This window comes from Hippichthys cyanospilos, chromosome 13, assembly GCF_059441005.1.
Source record: "Hippichthys cyanospilos isolate Australia breed blue-spotted pipefish chromosome 13, RoL_Hcya_1.0, whole genome shotgun sequence".
NCBI classification, from domain to species: Eukaryota; Metazoa; Chordata; class Actinopteri; order Syngnathiformes; family Syngnathidae; genus Hippichthys; species Hippichthys cyanospilos.
The window spans coordinates 12,639,319-12,656,932 of NC_142381.1; the positions used below are offsets into that span (position 1 = coordinate 12,639,319).

General features: G+C 37.9%; 1 protein-coding gene and 1 long non-coding RNA gene across 7 annotated transcripts in view; one reads left to right on the forward strand and one right to left on the reverse strand.

Annotated features, from left to right (window-relative positions):
* diaph2 (diaphanous-related formin 2) overlaps positions 1–17,614 on the forward strand; it is a 363,565-nt gene that overhangs the window by 239,275 nt on the left and 106,676 nt on the right. For all 6 annotated transcript variants that reach the window (XM_088432132.1, XM_088432131.1, XM_088432136.1 and 3 more), the window contains one exon: positions 11,123–11,246. In XM_088432132.1, the coding sequence (XP_088288258.1) occupies positions 11,123–11,246 (124 nt within the window). The remainder of the gene's footprint in view (positions 1–11,122; positions 11,247–17,614) is intronic.
* LOC148413887 (uncharacterized) overlaps positions 1–17,614 on the reverse strand; it is a 42,733-nt gene that overhangs the window by 7,181 nt on the left and 17,938 nt on the right. The window lies entirely within an intron of this gene.

The window sequence follows — 17,614 nt, forward strand, 5'->3', positions numbered from 1 at the left end:
AGTCATCTATCAGCATGACACGGATAGCCCTGTCACTTTGTCACAGTGAACGCACCATGGGATATATGATGGCATAACATACCTTTGCAACATTTAGATTGAAGACTTGCCTTTGACTAAATAATTCATAATGCATTCCGGCTGTCACTGCCAAATGCCTTGTATCCTGTTTTACCTCTTCCAGTCAGTGAGCCCTTTAAATGGTGCCATCATGTGCCCCCCCCCTGCACCGCTTCTTGACGAATATAATTCATTTCATCGGCACGTGACGATGGAACCCTTGCGACCGAGCAACTGAATGATGTCTCTTCATCAGTTCCACTGCCGTACTTAAAGCTAATCAAAAAGCAACATGCTGTTTGTGCGCCGGGAATGTGTCATTTCCATCAAATCCACAGCAATAATCAGAGATGGCAATCACAGAAATGGGGAAGATTTCCTCGTTCCACAGAGCTTTATTTGAAAAATGCAGAGGATCCCTGATGGATGGTTTAAATCAATCACTAATGGAAGGATTTCGTTTCTTACTGTTGCACGACTGGTGTACAGGGTCATGAGGTAAAAGGTAACACACATATATATATATATATATATATATATATATATATATATATATATATATATATATATATATATATATATATATATATATATATATATATATATATATATATATATATATATATATATATGATGCACTTTTATGTATTGCATAAAGATTGCCCTGACAATAATTACGGTAATGGTAACGTCACTGTGTACAGGTGACAGAGGAATCAAATTGTGTCCCCATTAACTGCAAAAAAGGTAGAATCAATGTCCACGAGAATATGAAGAAATTACAAAGATAAGATTTATTCTGTTTCACTATTTTTACATTATCAAAATTAAAATCATCCAACAAACCCATTTCAAAGAAAGTTTTAATGATTTTTTTCTTTTTTTTGTGTAAACTACAACAGTTGAACAAAAGTGCCTTCTTCATTGTTGCAGACATTTTTATGTAACTCCCTTCTTATACAAACAATTCTCAAAACGTATCACTTATACGGTAGGTTTCAATGTGCTCATCAGTAGCACACGAGTAAAATTTGTGAGGCCCTGTGGAGATCACTTGAGCAGAATGCTGTTAATTTTTTTTGTTTGTTTGTTTTTCTGAGGTGCTACACCAAAGATGCACAGCTAATTTTGATTGAACTTGACTTTGCAAAGTACATGAATATTTTACTTTTCATTGCAAAGTAATTTGGAAGTAAAACAATCTGCCATTTTTGTTTGTCTTATTGCTTGTGACTCTTCTCAAAATTGGCTTGCAAGTTAGTAGAGTTCAGCGGCCACAGGAAGTGGTAATACTAATAATAGTTAAGCAGACAGACAGCGTGGAAAGAGAGAGAGAGAGTATAGAGAGAGAGAGAGAAATTAAGAAAATATATGAACAGGAAAATGCAGCTTCTGTCACAGAGGGAGCTGTTGAGCCATGAATGGATGACAGTGAGGGGCAACTGAAGGGGAAAGCAAACAAAATAGCAAACACTACATCGGAGAAGACATTGTTGTCTACTGAGGAAGATGTGTTAATTTACAGTTAATAAGAAATAAAATCCAAACTCTTAGAGAATGCTTAATTTAACTCTTATTCATATTCAAATGACCTTGTCATTGCCCTTACCTTTATGGAATACATCAGCACTTACTGTGAGATTGCTTGCATGTCATTTATTGAGAAGGCCTGTCTTTTATTTATTTTATTATTATTATTATTTTTTTTTTTTTGGGAAACCAAAAGAAAATTGAAGCATCCCTACACCACCACTAAGTCAAAACCAGCCCAAACCATCGGAATAAATCAGCGAGCTTGTGTTCAGTGTGTGCGTATGTAAAGGCGCACAGTCAGGTTGACCGCTACCCACTGTATCATCATCATATCTAAGATATTTCATTGTACAGTATTTTTTTTTCCTCCAGCCAAGTAAATAAATGATATATGATAGTCGGACACTTCTGTAATATGGTAAACATCCATCTAGTCAGCCCTCGTTGTCCTTACACTGCAGCCTTAAAATGCCTTAGAAGAGGATTACAGTTCTTAGCATATAGATGGATTACTGCAAGTGCACGCTTTATCATAAGACATGCTGGATGTGAATTAAATACAACTATAAAAAAAAATAAACAAGTAAATCTGTCTAATATATTTTATTTTCCAGTCTGGAAAATGGGGAAATGGGGAAATATTACACATCTATGCCCAAAATCCCTTTTCCAGATTCTCACCATATTGCTTCCTTATCTAGTTGGTTCTTTTACCAGTCAGTCAAAACTTTGGAAACACCCCAATCTCAAGTTGTCTGAAACACATTTATAAGTCAAGAAATTTATTCTGGTAACTCTTGCTATTGCACAGCTGTAAACTATAAGTCATTCATGATCATACACATAAAAATAGCAGAAAGCTGTTAATATACTTAATTGGCTCATTCAATTCCAACAATATGTTTATAATTTTTTTCATCCAATCCTATACTGTATACTAGCCCCGTGAAATAAGTAATTAATGAATGAAGTACCAAAGTAATTACTTTACTATCAATAATTAATCCCTTTTTTTCTTTAGGTATTAAAAGTACTAAAGAAATCAATTTTATTCAATTAATATAAAGTGATTTTACTTCAGAACTGAATTACTTTAAAGTAATTGAATTTTAATTACTTTTATTACCAAAAGTACTGAAGTTAGCAATTACTTTAGTACTAAAGTAATATGTTTAGGTACTAAAAGTACAAAAGTAAATTACTTTCATTTCTCTTTTCAATTGTATGGCTAAACAAGGGTCTAAAAACACCTCGTTCAATCCATTTTAAATGCTGCTTTAGCCAAACATTTGAACAAGCAATCAAAATAGATATAAATACATACATGGAATTGAATATATGAACTTTAAAAAAAATCGTTGAAATGTATCTTTGGGATTGACGTAGTTTAGAGCATGTTTTCAAACCTTCGATTGGTACTTAATGTCCTCCATTTAGAAGTTTATAATGTTGAAATAAATGTTTAGAAAAATATTCATTAAGAAACACAAAGCTGTTGATACATCAAGGCTTTTGCACAGTCGCAAGTGTATGTTCCATTAATCAATGGGTGAATGAGGTGATTACCTTCAAGGTTTAAAAGCGCCATGAAACTGCTGCCAGTTTACTATTTTTCCTTTGTTTTTACCCATGGAGATTTGTTTTATTTTCTCTTTTGCCATGAGGTTTTTAACCTTGGTGTTTGTTTGTTTCCTTGCCGCCTTTCATCATGCCCAAGTCCAGTTTGTTGTCTTCACCAAGGTCTTTCATCTTTTTGTCAGTCATTTTGGCTCGCTCCCGCATCGTCATTTTACTTCGATTTTTCTGCATGTTCCTAATTTAGTACATGATCCTCGCCATTTGTTGTTTGTACCCAACACCTTCTTCATCCAAGGTGTCTTAATAAGAAGCCCCATTCTCCATTGTTTTATTGAGCCACCTGATCGAGAATGGAAGGTGACGTGGGAGTCAGACAGTAGGAGAGCCCAGCAAAAAGACAAAAGGATAAACACAAGTCATTGTGCTCCCCTTTCAGCTGGAATCAAAGATGCGCCGTCTGCACGAGTAAAATTGATACTGTTGCTGTGACAAGGCAGCCACATTGTTCCCTCTGATTACTTGGTATAATGTGACGTTAAAAACAGCAGACGTGAAGGTGGCAATTGAGGAGGTTTAAGGAGCAGTGCCAAAAAAAAAAAAAAAAAGGCAGCTGAGGCGACCTCACGGCATATTCTTAGCATTAAAAGCGATTTGGTCGTCACAAAAACACATTTTACAGTGGTAAATCTCACATAAATAATAAAAGGCTAAAATACTGGATGTTGTCACACATAAATAGGGAATAATACATTCACACAGTGCCATCAGAGACAATGGCTCACTGTGATTGTTTTTAACCTGGACTCCATCCACACACCATGTGGAAAAATAATCATAATTCCCCGTCATTTGCCACTCGTCACTGTGCTAATTGCATTTGCAATCCTTTTTACTTTTGCTCTAGTTCCTGTTTTAATGTGCTTTTACCTTAATCCTTCATGTACAAAAAAAAGTTAAAATAATGAGTTGGCACCCCTCCCCAGAGTGAAAACATAATGGCTGAATGGCTTATGTTAAGCTGCATTCATGAATTTTAAATACATAAATAGATGAACAGATGCAATTACTCAAAAATGATTTAAAAATGTACTTGGTGTAATAGCAGCTGTGATTCAGTTGCCACGGTTATGTATTTATCACCTGACTGTAGTTATAACTTTGTTCACGCCAAAAATTAATATTTACCAGGCTGGCAGTGAATACGTTAATTTTATGAGTCACTATGAAATTATTGAATCCTTATGTTCACTCTATCAAATATAAGATCAGTGTCTCACTGTATTTAATTTCAGTTATTGTAAAATGTAATGGACTTACCAATAACTTGTCTCCATCGAAACAAATGTCTTGATTTTAGAAGGGAAAAAAAACATGTTTAATCAAGACATATTATTAGCAAATGTATTATTGCGCAAAAACTTGTTTTCAAAACAGAAAACGAACAGTTTCAATCAAAAAGAAAACATGAGCAAAAAATTCATTGCCACCCAAAAAAAAGTAAAACACCTCAGAGCTTTACAATGGAGGTCATGTCTGTGAGACATTATTGGTTTTGGCAGCCACCACAGCTCCAAGCCAGCGCCAGATCTCTGGAGGAATTACAAATGGAGTCAATTACATTATATTTAAATGTATGGGAAAGTTTAGACGTTGACCTGAGGGTGATGATGACTATTCCCTGGGAAGTCTTTGCCCTCTGAAGTAAAACATGCAAGAAACTCACAACTTTATTGCCCGTTGGAGTACTTTGGTATGCACTCTCTACAATATTCCACCTTGTAAGGTTACAGTTTGTGCATGTTAAAGACCTGACCTGGACATGCATATTTTCAAAGTCGTTTTGCCATTACTTACTTTTCTATATGTATAAGCTTCAAAAGATTCGTAACTTGACAAGACAGGCACAAGCACAAATTATTACTCCGTATTGTTGCATTTTGTCCCCTGAAAGAAACACCAGTGATAATTAATTGACAAGATTTAAATTAAAAGCTCACTTTTCTCACGAGCACTGAATCTTAAAATACTATAGACTAGCAATGAATAATAAAATACAGAAAACCATTTGATTCCTAACATTATACTACTCACTGAAGTCTCTAAAGAAATAACTATACATAATAGAACAACAAAGGGGGCCTCTGGTATTGGAGATAGTGAAATGCATTATGGGAGTATTCAAATTAACATGCACATCCGAGTGAATGACAGCATAATCAACAGTCTTGTCAAAATAGGTTCAATAACACTTCTTCACAGCTTCAATTACACACAAAAGTTAACCATTATATTTATAAAAAAAGCAAATTGCAAATGTTGTGCCATCACAGATTCCAAAGGTGAATATGTCACAGACCTTTATTTTAAATTGTATTAAAATATGTTTTCTTGATTAGTTGTGCTTATATAAGAACCAGCTGCAAATTTGTCAAGGTAAATCCTGAAAAGCATCTTTTTTAAAAAATATTTAATATGTATGTCAAAAAAGATGCTGTATTAATTTAATGTTGAGTAAAATAATAGTAATAATACTGTCGATAAATCAATGGGATTGCAGGTCTGGACTCTTTAGACGTATAGCTACGTCTTTGGGATTGAATGAGTTAATATTGAGCATATGATTTTGAATGAGCAATAATGAGTGACCTTCTTTGAAGCAGGTTAGTTGCTATATGTAAATTGTTACTCTTAAAGTAATTTGTAATCTAACTACCGGTAGGAAATTTTTAAAGCGATAAGTTACTTTTTTATTGAGCAAGCAATCAGAAAAATAACGTTTTTTTTTCAAAATAAGTGTCTCTACTATTATTTCCTTATCATTTGGTGTGAGATGTTAGTTATCTTGAGTAGATCACTTAGTACTAATAACCATGTTTTTTTGTTTTTTCTTTTGTTTTGTTTCATTTTTTTAATGTTAATCTTAATGTTAATGTTAATCTTTCACGTTTAAAATAAATGTGTGAAAAAAAGCCTTGGGTAAAGAACTTTTTGTGATGGCCTACTGTATGCGACCGACACAGATGCTCACACTGCGGCCTTTGTGGGAAATCGAGTTGCCTTGTAAAGAAAAACATCAATGTAAAACTATTTGTGTGGTTGAAATACACTCAGCCTCTGACATCCATAAATAGCAATGTCAACCTAGCTTGAAGTCAAACGGGGGCGGGTCATTTCTGCACATTGTAATGTCTATGGCTACATAGATGACCATATCACCTCTGTAATGGGGTTGAACTGTCACATAAATACGCACACGTGAACACTAAATCATTTAACTGCATGTCCTCCCTTTTCCTGGTGAAAAATGCCACAGTATTAAGCAGAGGACTTAAAAGGGAAAGCAGCTTTTGTATGTATGCTGGTGGCTCCTCAAAACCTTCTCGATAAAAGACACAGAAAGATCTCGCTGACAGCAGTCATTATAATAATTTTATACATCTCAGAAATCTCCTTCTGCCTGGAAACAGAGTACACACCCCCTTATCCCCTCCCCCTCTTCTTCTTCTGATCCTCTCGAAGTATGCATTCAAAAGATAACAGTGCAGCAAAGTTTTGTCCCCTGAAAATAGCTGTGTTATTTCACTGGTAATTTTACTAATGATATCCCAAAAGAATCTGGGTGACATTCCGCACATGCAAGATTAATAGGGCACCAAAGACTACACATCTTAATATAGAGTACAGTATTGAAGAAAACAAGAAACCTTGAAATTATTTAAAAAGAAGTTATGTGTGTATTTCCTAGGCCGCAATGTTCCCGAACATATTTGCATTGCCCGTCAATGCAGTCTTTTTCCTCTGGGAACCAACATGAAATAGTGAGATGAAATTTGAGCTGGCAATTGTCTGGCTTCAGAAATGGTATCTAATAATTGATTGTGGGGTCAGATAGTGCCAATCTGAACGTGAATCAGAGAAAGTTAGGAATGTGGTGTGAAGTTTCACGCACATTTACAAACACAGTAAAACTCCTCTGTAACGAAACCTCCATTTGCAAAAAAAAAAATAAATAAATCCCACAGTGTGAAAAAAACATGACTTGACCCATTCCCTTTACTTACCAATACAACAAAATTCCCCTATTGCATAACACGAAATGTTTTTTTTTTCCTCTGTATTTGCGTTACAGCAAAAGTCTAGTTTGGTTTATACTTGATGCGCCGGCACGCGTTTTGCAGCACTTTATACTCGAAGCGGCTTACCCCGCAGTCAGATGATATTCTCCCATACTCTAGGTGGCGGTAAATGGACTCTACAGGATACAAACAACACCACTCTATAACGGAGATAGAGAATCATGATTATGATATAATTTATGATATATTCATATATGTTTTTCTTTTTTTAATATACTCTGTCAAGGTTGAATGTGTGGTGAGTGGATGCAACTACTCATTCTTAGTTATTGTGAGTGGATAAAATTGATCATTATTGTGAGTGTATTGCACTAGTCATTATGGTCTATCTGCTTATTTTAACCAATTAGCAATCACATATAGCATTACCACGTGAGTGATTCCTCTTTAAGGTCCACAAACGCAAACTATCATTTAGTTCATCCATACATATAGTTACATGTATGTTACACATGCAATAGTGTCGTTAATGTCTCTTACAGACAATGCTTCAACGATATTCCAAACCAGAGTGGAGCTGCTTTGTTGTCATTGTAACACTACTTGTGTCATTGTAACACTACTTTTGTATTCAAGAAAGGTCCATGTAGAAAACAAAACATGGTTCCGGAGCTTCGAGGCAGATGTTTTTAACCGACACACCTGAGTAGGTCGACTTATTTTTACAGACCTACTGTAAAGCATGAACTTACTTTTGCCAATTTTCTGACAACCTGATTCCATGTCACTGTGTAAAAGTGCACCCAGGTGTGGCAATATCAAACTTTGCTGAGTTTGGTGTAGTGAGACTCGCGTAGACACAATAAAACATGTAGCATACTGTATGTCATCAAAGTTTCTAAATTGCAATAGTATGTTTTTTTATTTATCCATTTGTGCCATGTGATTAGCTGACAAACAGGCGGATAGGCTGCTACTCACTCGCGGCCCTAATGAGGACACGTGCTATCGAATCATGGGCAGATGGATGTCCTCAGATGCTTTGTGTGAGGTCTGGGAGAGTTCGCATTAGCAGCGCTTATACTGCATCGACCATGTGCCTAAATGTCAGGGGGTTCTCCCCAGCGACTGTCCAATGCCGGCCCGGCCGCCATTTCCGTCAATACGTTTTATCCAGGGGTTCTGGGGTGCAATATGCCCACAGTGCTACCTGGCAGAGAGGCACTTACAAGTTGGTTCGTTCCACGTGTTCACAGGGCAGTCACATATTTAAATTGCTTTTATTTATGACATACCCACCTTATACAGTTCTTACTTTAAGTCAGTAAAATTCATGCAGTAAGATGTAGACTTCAATATTCACCGTGCGGCATTTGTGATGAGAGCACAACAGCCACAGTACAACAATATCCTTTTTTTTTCTACCTTCAAATATCACAACAGTTAATATGCCAGCACACTGTAACTCCCACGTCACTGTATGCTTGCAGCCAGCCGACCAGCTTCAGACTCTTAATAACGTCAGTGACCTCAACCCTTAGCTTTATTGTATTGCTACATTGCCACTAAACCCATCACAGTGGTGTCGTTACCATGTGTGTGCGTGTGCCTGTGTGTTAAGTGTATGTTGAAATGGCCGTCCACTCGAGGTAGCGTCCGCGCTCGTGCTGAAGGCTGGGCTGGTTGCGCGCGTGAGCCACAATGCTGCCATTCAATTTTATTGTGGGAAGATGAGAACAAGAGTGCATCCAAGCCGCGGAATTGATGTACAGCAGGACAAGGTTGACCCTTGTGTGACTGAGGCCACCGTGCTTGTCAGCTCGTCTTATTTCTCCTCTCCCACTTCAATTACAGTGAAGTGGGTGGGCTAACCTTGCAGATGCTTGGGGGTGGGGGAGGTTAAGTAACATAACTTATCGTGGAATCTCCCTTATCGGTGCTGCAGAAAAGCCAAAGGGGCGGACCCATAGAAAAACACGCAGACTGGGTCGATATAAGAGATTTTATTCAATGGAATTTAATCGAAGTCTATTAGAATTAGCATAGCATCGCCGCACATTGTATTTTTGATAAATAACTACTGTATAACATATAGCTCTATACGCCATAACAATATACGATAGTACAATGACAAAATATAACATGCCGTGGTTTCTGAAATTGTGTTTGGAGAGAGGGGAAAAAACTAATTGAAGTACCTATACTCAATTAAAAGACGTGGATGTACAGCGGGTCCTCGACTTATGACGTGGATCCGTTCTTAGGACACAGCGTAACCCGAATTTCAGTGTAAGGCTTAACACCATACAAATAATAAATAAAAATAAATAATAAATACAATACTTTTCGATTACTCTATAGGTACTGTACTGTAAAGTAGTGTACTATTGTTCTGGCCCATTTTGCCCCCATTCCTTCGCATAAACTTTGTTCTTACACCGTGCAGACGTGCCCGCGGCCGGCAAGAATGGCAGCGGGGAGGCAGGTTCAATCTCAACCGTCACTTTTATTACATCCACAAATCCCAAAAACGGACCATGGGCTTGCGAGCAGCAACTTGTTCTTTAGCGTTTCCCCGTTTTTAGACTTCTTAATAATATCTAATTGCACTTCGATGGTGATGGCTAATTGTTTACTGCACGTCGTAACTCAAGACCGTCGTAACCCAAGGACCCCCTGGATTGTATTTTCTTGACATCATTAATACAAATAACAGCAATGTTTGCTGTTACATTGTTCACCTTTCGTGGCCTCAGTATTTCCGTGTTTTGTTTGTTTTTTTCTCCAATTTTTTGCTGATATCTTTCAAAGATTTGAACTTTCAGACTGTTTGAAAATTAAAAATGTGAGACATTGTTTATGCCTGCCTAATAATAATGTATTGACAAAGCCGACAGTATAATAAATGAATGAAAAACATGAAAAAAAGCTCATTTAATAAAAGAAAAACATACATTGAAAAGTAATTATAATAAAAACATTAAAAAAATCAATCATCCTCGGATTTCACTTATTGTGGCTATGTTTAGAACGTAACCCCGTGATGAACGAGGGAATACTTACAGCTTTACTAGTATTTTAACATTTGTTGTGAATGGATAGGAATTTATTAGTAGATATTACTACAGTATGATTATTTTTTTGTTTTTGCAGTAGGAGGACTTTCATCAGGCTTAGACATTTGAATAATGCATTGCTTTAATTTGTAGTATTCATTGCAGCGAAGGACCTGCTGCCTTCATGGATGCTCGCCATCGTTCGCCCCTCAGTAGGATTTGGGCTTTAGTGTGTTAGTGTACACAACTTAACGTTGTTTGCATATTTTGCTTGAAAATAGAAATTGTCTTCTACCAAACACAATATGTAATGACGACATCATATATTAAAGTGCATCAATAAGGCACATGAATATTATTTATAGCCACAATTCAAACAAAATGTACATAGATTAAAAGAGCTATTTTTGCCGTACTTTACGCCACACATTCCAGTGAACGTGTGCTTCCTTTAACGACTTCTCCATGTGTTAATTCCAGCTGTGTGTGTGTTCGCGTGTCGATGAGCCTAAACCCTTTAAAATCAACCTAAACACGGCTGTGCATTCATGCTTGTGTCCCATCTGATCCCTTAAGACTCGCTGTTTGAAGTGTGCTTGAAAAGGCGGATCTGAATACTGTGAAATCCGCAGCAACGCGGCAAACAGTGATTACAGACTGATTAATGAGCCACGCTCCACACAAACACACATGCGCTTATACTGTACACACACCCGCTTGCTCGGTCCTGAAATGAATCGCGCCCAAGTCTCAACATCGTGTTTATGCCACTTCTAGCCCTTGAAACGTTAATTTATGTATCCTATTTTTTCTTCGCAGTCTCTGCTGAAATTCTCAAAAGCAGCCTGACCACCATGGAGCGTCAAATCGTGAGGCTGGAAAACGACATTGAGAACTTCCCCAAAAGTGACGACCCGCAAGATAAGTTTGTGGAGAAAATGTCCATATCCTTTTTTTTTTCAGTTGCCTTTGCGTCCTCATACCGATGTTCAGCGTGTAGGATATGAGGTCACGCTATGCATTGGCGCGGCGAAGGCATGCTGTGTTTGCGTCCTCGCCGGTAAGCACTTGAAGTCACTTGGTGTGATAGGTGGCACCCGGGGGACCTTAAGAGAATGGATCTGGCTGCCTTGCTGTGAGATGTTGATCGGATCTCCCCTCTCACTTCTTCCCCGGTTCCCTCGAGTGAAATCATGCCCGGGGCTATTTTTACTGCAGTCTGCCACGGCTGGCTGTCCCCCCGGGGGACTCTTTAATGGTGGCTCCAGACCCTCACACCAACTTATCTAGCGTCTCTCCCTGATTTCATCTCGTGACCCGGCCGTTTTTTTTTTTGTCTCATGGCCTCTTTAATATGTCCACCTTAATAGAATTAGCCTTGTCCTGAATAAGTTTCTCTTAAATGAAGTTTCTTTTCATGGTCATTGATAGTGCAGTGGTTCACTGCACTGCTTTGTGTATGTGAAATTGAGTTTTCAGTTGGTGACCAATACTAAGACTGAAGAATCAATCAATGTATATGGGGATGATCGATGTTGGAACCATCTCTCGTAACATATCGACCTTATTGCGCGTTTCATGATTCACCTTATTGCCACTCGACTTAGTTATTCTTGTAAGCTAGCCCTCTATCAAAAGGCAAAATGAGTCCAAACACAATATTGATTAATATTGTCTTTGTGGAATTTACATGAAGCAATAAAATCCACCCATTTTTATCCATGTCAGGGAGTGGCCATTATGCCCCCTGCTGTCGACTGAAAATGATATTGACAGAGTTGCTCAGGGCTAAGCTAAGCTTGGAGCTGTCACATGACCAAATTCAGAAAACTTACTGTATTTTTCAGACTATATGGTGCATTGGATAATAAGGCACAGTCTCAATGAATAGTTATGTTATGTGAAATTTCCATCTATAGGATGTACCTTGTTCTGAGGTTCACAGGCTTATAAGACACAAAGGGGAAAAAAACAATACAGCAAATTTGTCAAACTTTATTCAACTATGTGACATAAATACATAAGGCACACTTTTTTTCAAATAAAGTTAAAGCATTTTAAATATACCTTGTTGTCAGAAAAATACAGTAGTCATCACCTGAGCCCAGAGCAACTGTCATCGATAACAAGTAGCAAAATGAAAAAAGGTCCTTCAATCCATCAGTAAAGACTATGAGAAATGTTTACACTGAGTCAGATTCATCAGAACCTGACCATAAAATGCTGCACATTGAATGGGGGACAATGGCGGGAAATTCAGCTTCACATCTCAGTCCCCTACTGGCGAGTGTGTCTGTCGGCATGTTGTCTCGACAAAATATACCTCAAGCCATTGCAAGCTTGATAAAAACAACTTGAGTAAACAAAAACGTATATGCATGCATTTTCTTTGGTGGCGGATAAACATTATTATTTTTAAGTATTTTTACTTCTGAGCAGAACAGGTATACAGTATTTCTAATAGTAGTAGTAGTAATTATTGTAATTACTTCTCTAATTCTTCTCTAGGATTTTATATAGTCACGGTTGGATTTCAGGTTTTTCCGAGTCACCTTATTTATTGAAATTTAAAAAAAGAAACATTTCCATTGAACTCTACGGACCACCACTTGGAAAGTGTGTGACCTTAGCCACAGCATTCTCTGTGCTGTGCTGTGCTCTGCTGTGATTGGCCACCATCTCAGGGTTGTGTCAAACGGCGAATTACTTAGGATATAGATTAAACACTTGACACAAACAATAATTATTTAAGTAATTAAACGCACTAAGAAAAATTCCCGCGTCCTCTCTGGTGGTGCGGCCGACAGGAAAGAGAGCTTCCCTGGACCCTTGATGTTGGTATTGATTATGTGGCTTTCCTTGGAGAACTAGAGGTTTGATTGAGAGGAACCCGAGAAGTGTAGATGTACTGCAGCACAGCTGTCCCTCACTGTCTGGAGTTCTTCCCCCGAGAGTAATGGCGGGAGGTTGTCTGGCCGTGACCTAAAGGAGTCCACCATCCACCCCACACACACCCTCTCTCAGTTGTTCCTAAACTTCCATGGTTGACTTTTGATGTCATTGCCTGTAAGAAAAGTTTTTGTAACCAAACGGTAGCCGGAATTCCAAATTGTATTTCTAAATTGGCTTTCAGCTGTACGTTAATTGCAGCCCTTATTGTGTCATTTCGCTGCAATTCTGAGAAATTGGTGCATAAGACTCGAGTCAACAGATGAGAGTGCATGCCTGTTCTCTCACTTAGCACCCCGGAGTGCATCATTTACATATTATCACCTGAGTGTAATAACAGCAGAAACGCAATCATGCAATTATCATTTGTAACCAATTTATCTTTCTACAGAATGTTTGTTAAGTTTGATTTTTTTTTGCTACATCTTTGATGCCATCCATCCATTGTTCCACTTATCCGTGATCTTTGATGCGGTTGGGGGGGGGGGGGGTATTCTTTCTTCTAATTGGTTTGTATGCTCGTATTTCTGTTGAGGCTTCCAATCAATACTGCTTCAATACTCAAGCAATGTGTTTAGCATTTGCAAAAGATCCTGACATACAATACCCGTAAAACGTTGGGAAACATCTTGGGATTGACGTGGTCTCAAATACAGATCAAGAAATTCAAGCTAATAAATCGTGACAACATGAGCTCAAAGTCATTTCAGGTTCTTAAACATCACATCATGAAGCTGATTGGGAAAATACCAAGATGTACAAAGAAGAAAAAGTTTCTTATGATACATTTTGTTTTGATTAGCATTATGTTTGTTACCATATTGGGGGGGGGGGGGGGGGTGTATCCTCCAGAATTTTTGATTAAAAAAGTTTTGGCCAAAGTTTTGGAGAATAACAAAAATAATTCTTTGTTTGGTAAGAAATAATTTTAAACTCGGAACACCCAAAAAAAATACATTTGGACTAAATTAGGAATTGTATATTTATAATTTAACGATGATTTAACAGTTTTTGTTTTTATTTTTTATTTTATTGAATTTCTTTTTTAGCTTAAATTGTTATTGGTCAAGGCATTTGTGTTCATATAATATTTGTCATGTCATGCTTGGACAACCAAAGAATGTTTTGCCGATTTTTTTTTTACACTGTTCTGCTAACAATCGAGTATCTAGGACAAGATTATTTTTTTTTTAATCGCGGTAATCAAACGGCTAGAGAAGGCATTTCATCACACACAATTACGAATAGGTCATTATCATGGCAAATTAAGTCTTACTTGGAGGAACATTTTTATTTGTTCTAATTGTAATGACAGTAAACACCAAGGCATCGAAATTAGATTCTATCAAAACACATCTGGGCTTATTTTATACCGATCCATGGCATTGTTTCACATCTAAATAATAAAGTAGTCATGCAATGATCAAAAAGTGAAATAATAAACAAACCTACAACTTTCACTCTTGGTAAGCCCTTTTGATATGATTGATTCTAATCTTGAAATAGAATTTATTTCATGCACGTAATCAGAAAATCATTTAGGTTTTGACCCTAAAAAAAAAATGAAAATAAGGAGTGACAAAAAGAGAATCAAGCAAAGATCAGCGGAAGCACCGCATTTGGCTTTAGTGATACATTTTTCTCTTTCCGTTACCGTAATGTATGCAAATGGCTGAATGGGCTGTTTATTCAGCAGTTTAGTGATCTCGATCAGCGTGAATAAATGGGCGCCCACAAAGGCTGTGGAGCTGAGGCACGAGTCCCCAGGGAGCCCTATTTCACCTGGGAGGCCGCGATGCCGAAGAGCAATGGCGACTAAGAGGAGGACTCTGTATACTAGAATATTAATGCTACTCGGGGTTGCTCCATTGGCATGATGATGAGAGGACCAAATGAGCCTTGATAGATTCAAGGACATGTCCGATACGTCTTCCGACGGCTAGACTGAATGCACTCAACCGGCTTCCTGCTATTTGGTTTAACATCTTATTTCCCACAAGGCCAGCGTAGCAGCATACCATTTGCACCAGTCGCCACCTATCGAGTGGCAAAAAGCTGTCTGCTGGGAGCAGTTTCATGAACATTTGCTTAGATTAGGGTCAAAAAAGGGACTGTGCATTTTTGAACCTACACTACACTACTTATGTTGTGCATATCTCATGTCTTGGCTTTTTTTTTTCCACACGTGCACTTTGTAATGGAAATACAGTATTTTTAACTCATTCCCTGTCAGGCGAGTTGAAACAGGTTTTCGACTTGTATGGCAGATGACGTAACTCGTTGACATCCATCCCCGTCAATGGCAGTCAATGATCTAATTGTCAATGATCTAATTTACTAACGTTTGAGCAAATTGATATCTCTCCAACTCAGGAATCACTGAATAGTGTCAGCCCCACAGTCACCCCATTTGCTCTTAAATGTGATAAACATTAGAATGAAGACATCTCAATTACAGTTGCACTTTGATAAGATGCGGTGCTTCCGTGCTGGGATTTACATTTAAATTTCTTGCACACCTAACAACTTGCAAATTCAATTAGTTCTGCGGCTTTTTCTTTGCTTTCAAGTCATATGAAAATCTCAGCGAGTGACACCTGCATAAATCTTGCTTTTTCTTCGCCTTATTTCAAAATTAGGATTAGCTTTGTTCATACAGTAGTTTTTAAAGGGAGAAAAAAAACAAAAGCATCACCATACTTAAGATGTCTTTTTCGTTCATGATAATAATAGTGGCCCTTTAATGTATCAGCGCTATTGGCATTATTTCCTATGGAAAAACCGTTCGCCCCTTGAATTGTTCATATTCTGCTTCGTGTCAATGTCACCATTGTCTGTCATGCAATCTTGTCAGATTCACAGGAGCATCGCGGCACCCCTTGGCCATATGAGTGTATTCTCTATGAGTTCACCAATGAGTGTCTTGTTAGGCTCTTGACATTGGGCCATATGTGACAGCTCCATTAGCCTGTCGTGGAAGCCTGATGTTGGGCCCCGTAGCCTGGAGCTCCCACGGGGATGTAAGGGGTGTGGTGCTGAGGCATGGATAGTGCACAGTAGAAATTGCCTGATGTTAACCCTCTGTTAGCGAGTCAACTACTGTTCACTTCCATGCCCTTTCAGTCCTGGGGGTGCTTTGGGCATCGACACCCCTTTAGGCCAATATGTACAAGTATCACCCTCTGTAATGTGTACAAATACAATACAATACAAAGGGTTAGCAAAGATAATTGTTTTCCATGTATCCTGATTTTCATAGTGTTATATGCAATATTTCATTGAGGGGAGAGAAGGTGGATTAAGAATGAGAGAACATTAAAACTTTTCTGATGTAAAGCTTATGATACTGGCTAAAGTTTCTGAATGTATACAGTGCAAATAATCATGTTTTCCGCAATTCCCCAAATATAAGACACAACACTACTTTTTACTTTTTTTTTTTTTTTCCGAAAAGAAGGCCAAAAGTATGAGTGTGTCATATAAACGGCAACCTACACATTTTATTTATTTATTCATTTATTTTTAATTTGACACCATTCAAGAACAATTATATCTGTCAGACACATAAACTCAGTTTTGATGCACTGACGTGCATTTTTTAACACCTGTATTCTTACTTGCAGTAAATACCGTAACAAGGCGAGCAACCGTGTTGACGTCAGGTGCCTATTAGCAACAAGTTGTAGCAGCTAACGTCAGCTCATGTAACTGAGGTTGTGACAGCATTATTTTTAAAAAAAAAAGAAACGAGCCGACTGAACCACCGTCCCGAGTCCATCCTTTTTCACACACAAGGATATTACTAAAACGGAGAGGATAGTGTAAAACTTATGATGTCTCCAGCTCATTCAATTAAGAGTGCTGTGGTTAGAGAACATGGAAAGGTATTTCATTTGACTTATTAAAAGTGGTGTTTTGGCATATACACACAATCATCACAATCACAAGAAAACATGACGAGTTAGAAAGATTATATTGATTGTTTTTTGCTATAGTTTTTACATTATTACCAAAGTGTTGGTGCCTCTCATACACAGTAACATTACCAGAATTTGACCCCGAAATTGAGGTTCCGTCTTGTGCGTCTTATGTTTAGGGAATTACGGCACTTAACAAGTAACCATGATTGAACCCGCTCCTACATAGCTTGGCCAAGGCCTCTGATGATTATTTCTGCTCTAGTCCGACTAAAAGGGCCTAGTGGCAGAAGAACCAATGTGCACCTCATTACTTTCCCAAAGGGCCTGGGCTTAGTGCAATGGTAATAGACAGAATCCCAGCCACCCTCATTTGTCACAGGCTCCTGGGTTTGATGCAAAGCCCCCCTTGAGCACTTGTTGCTTAAGTCTAATCCCGCAGTCG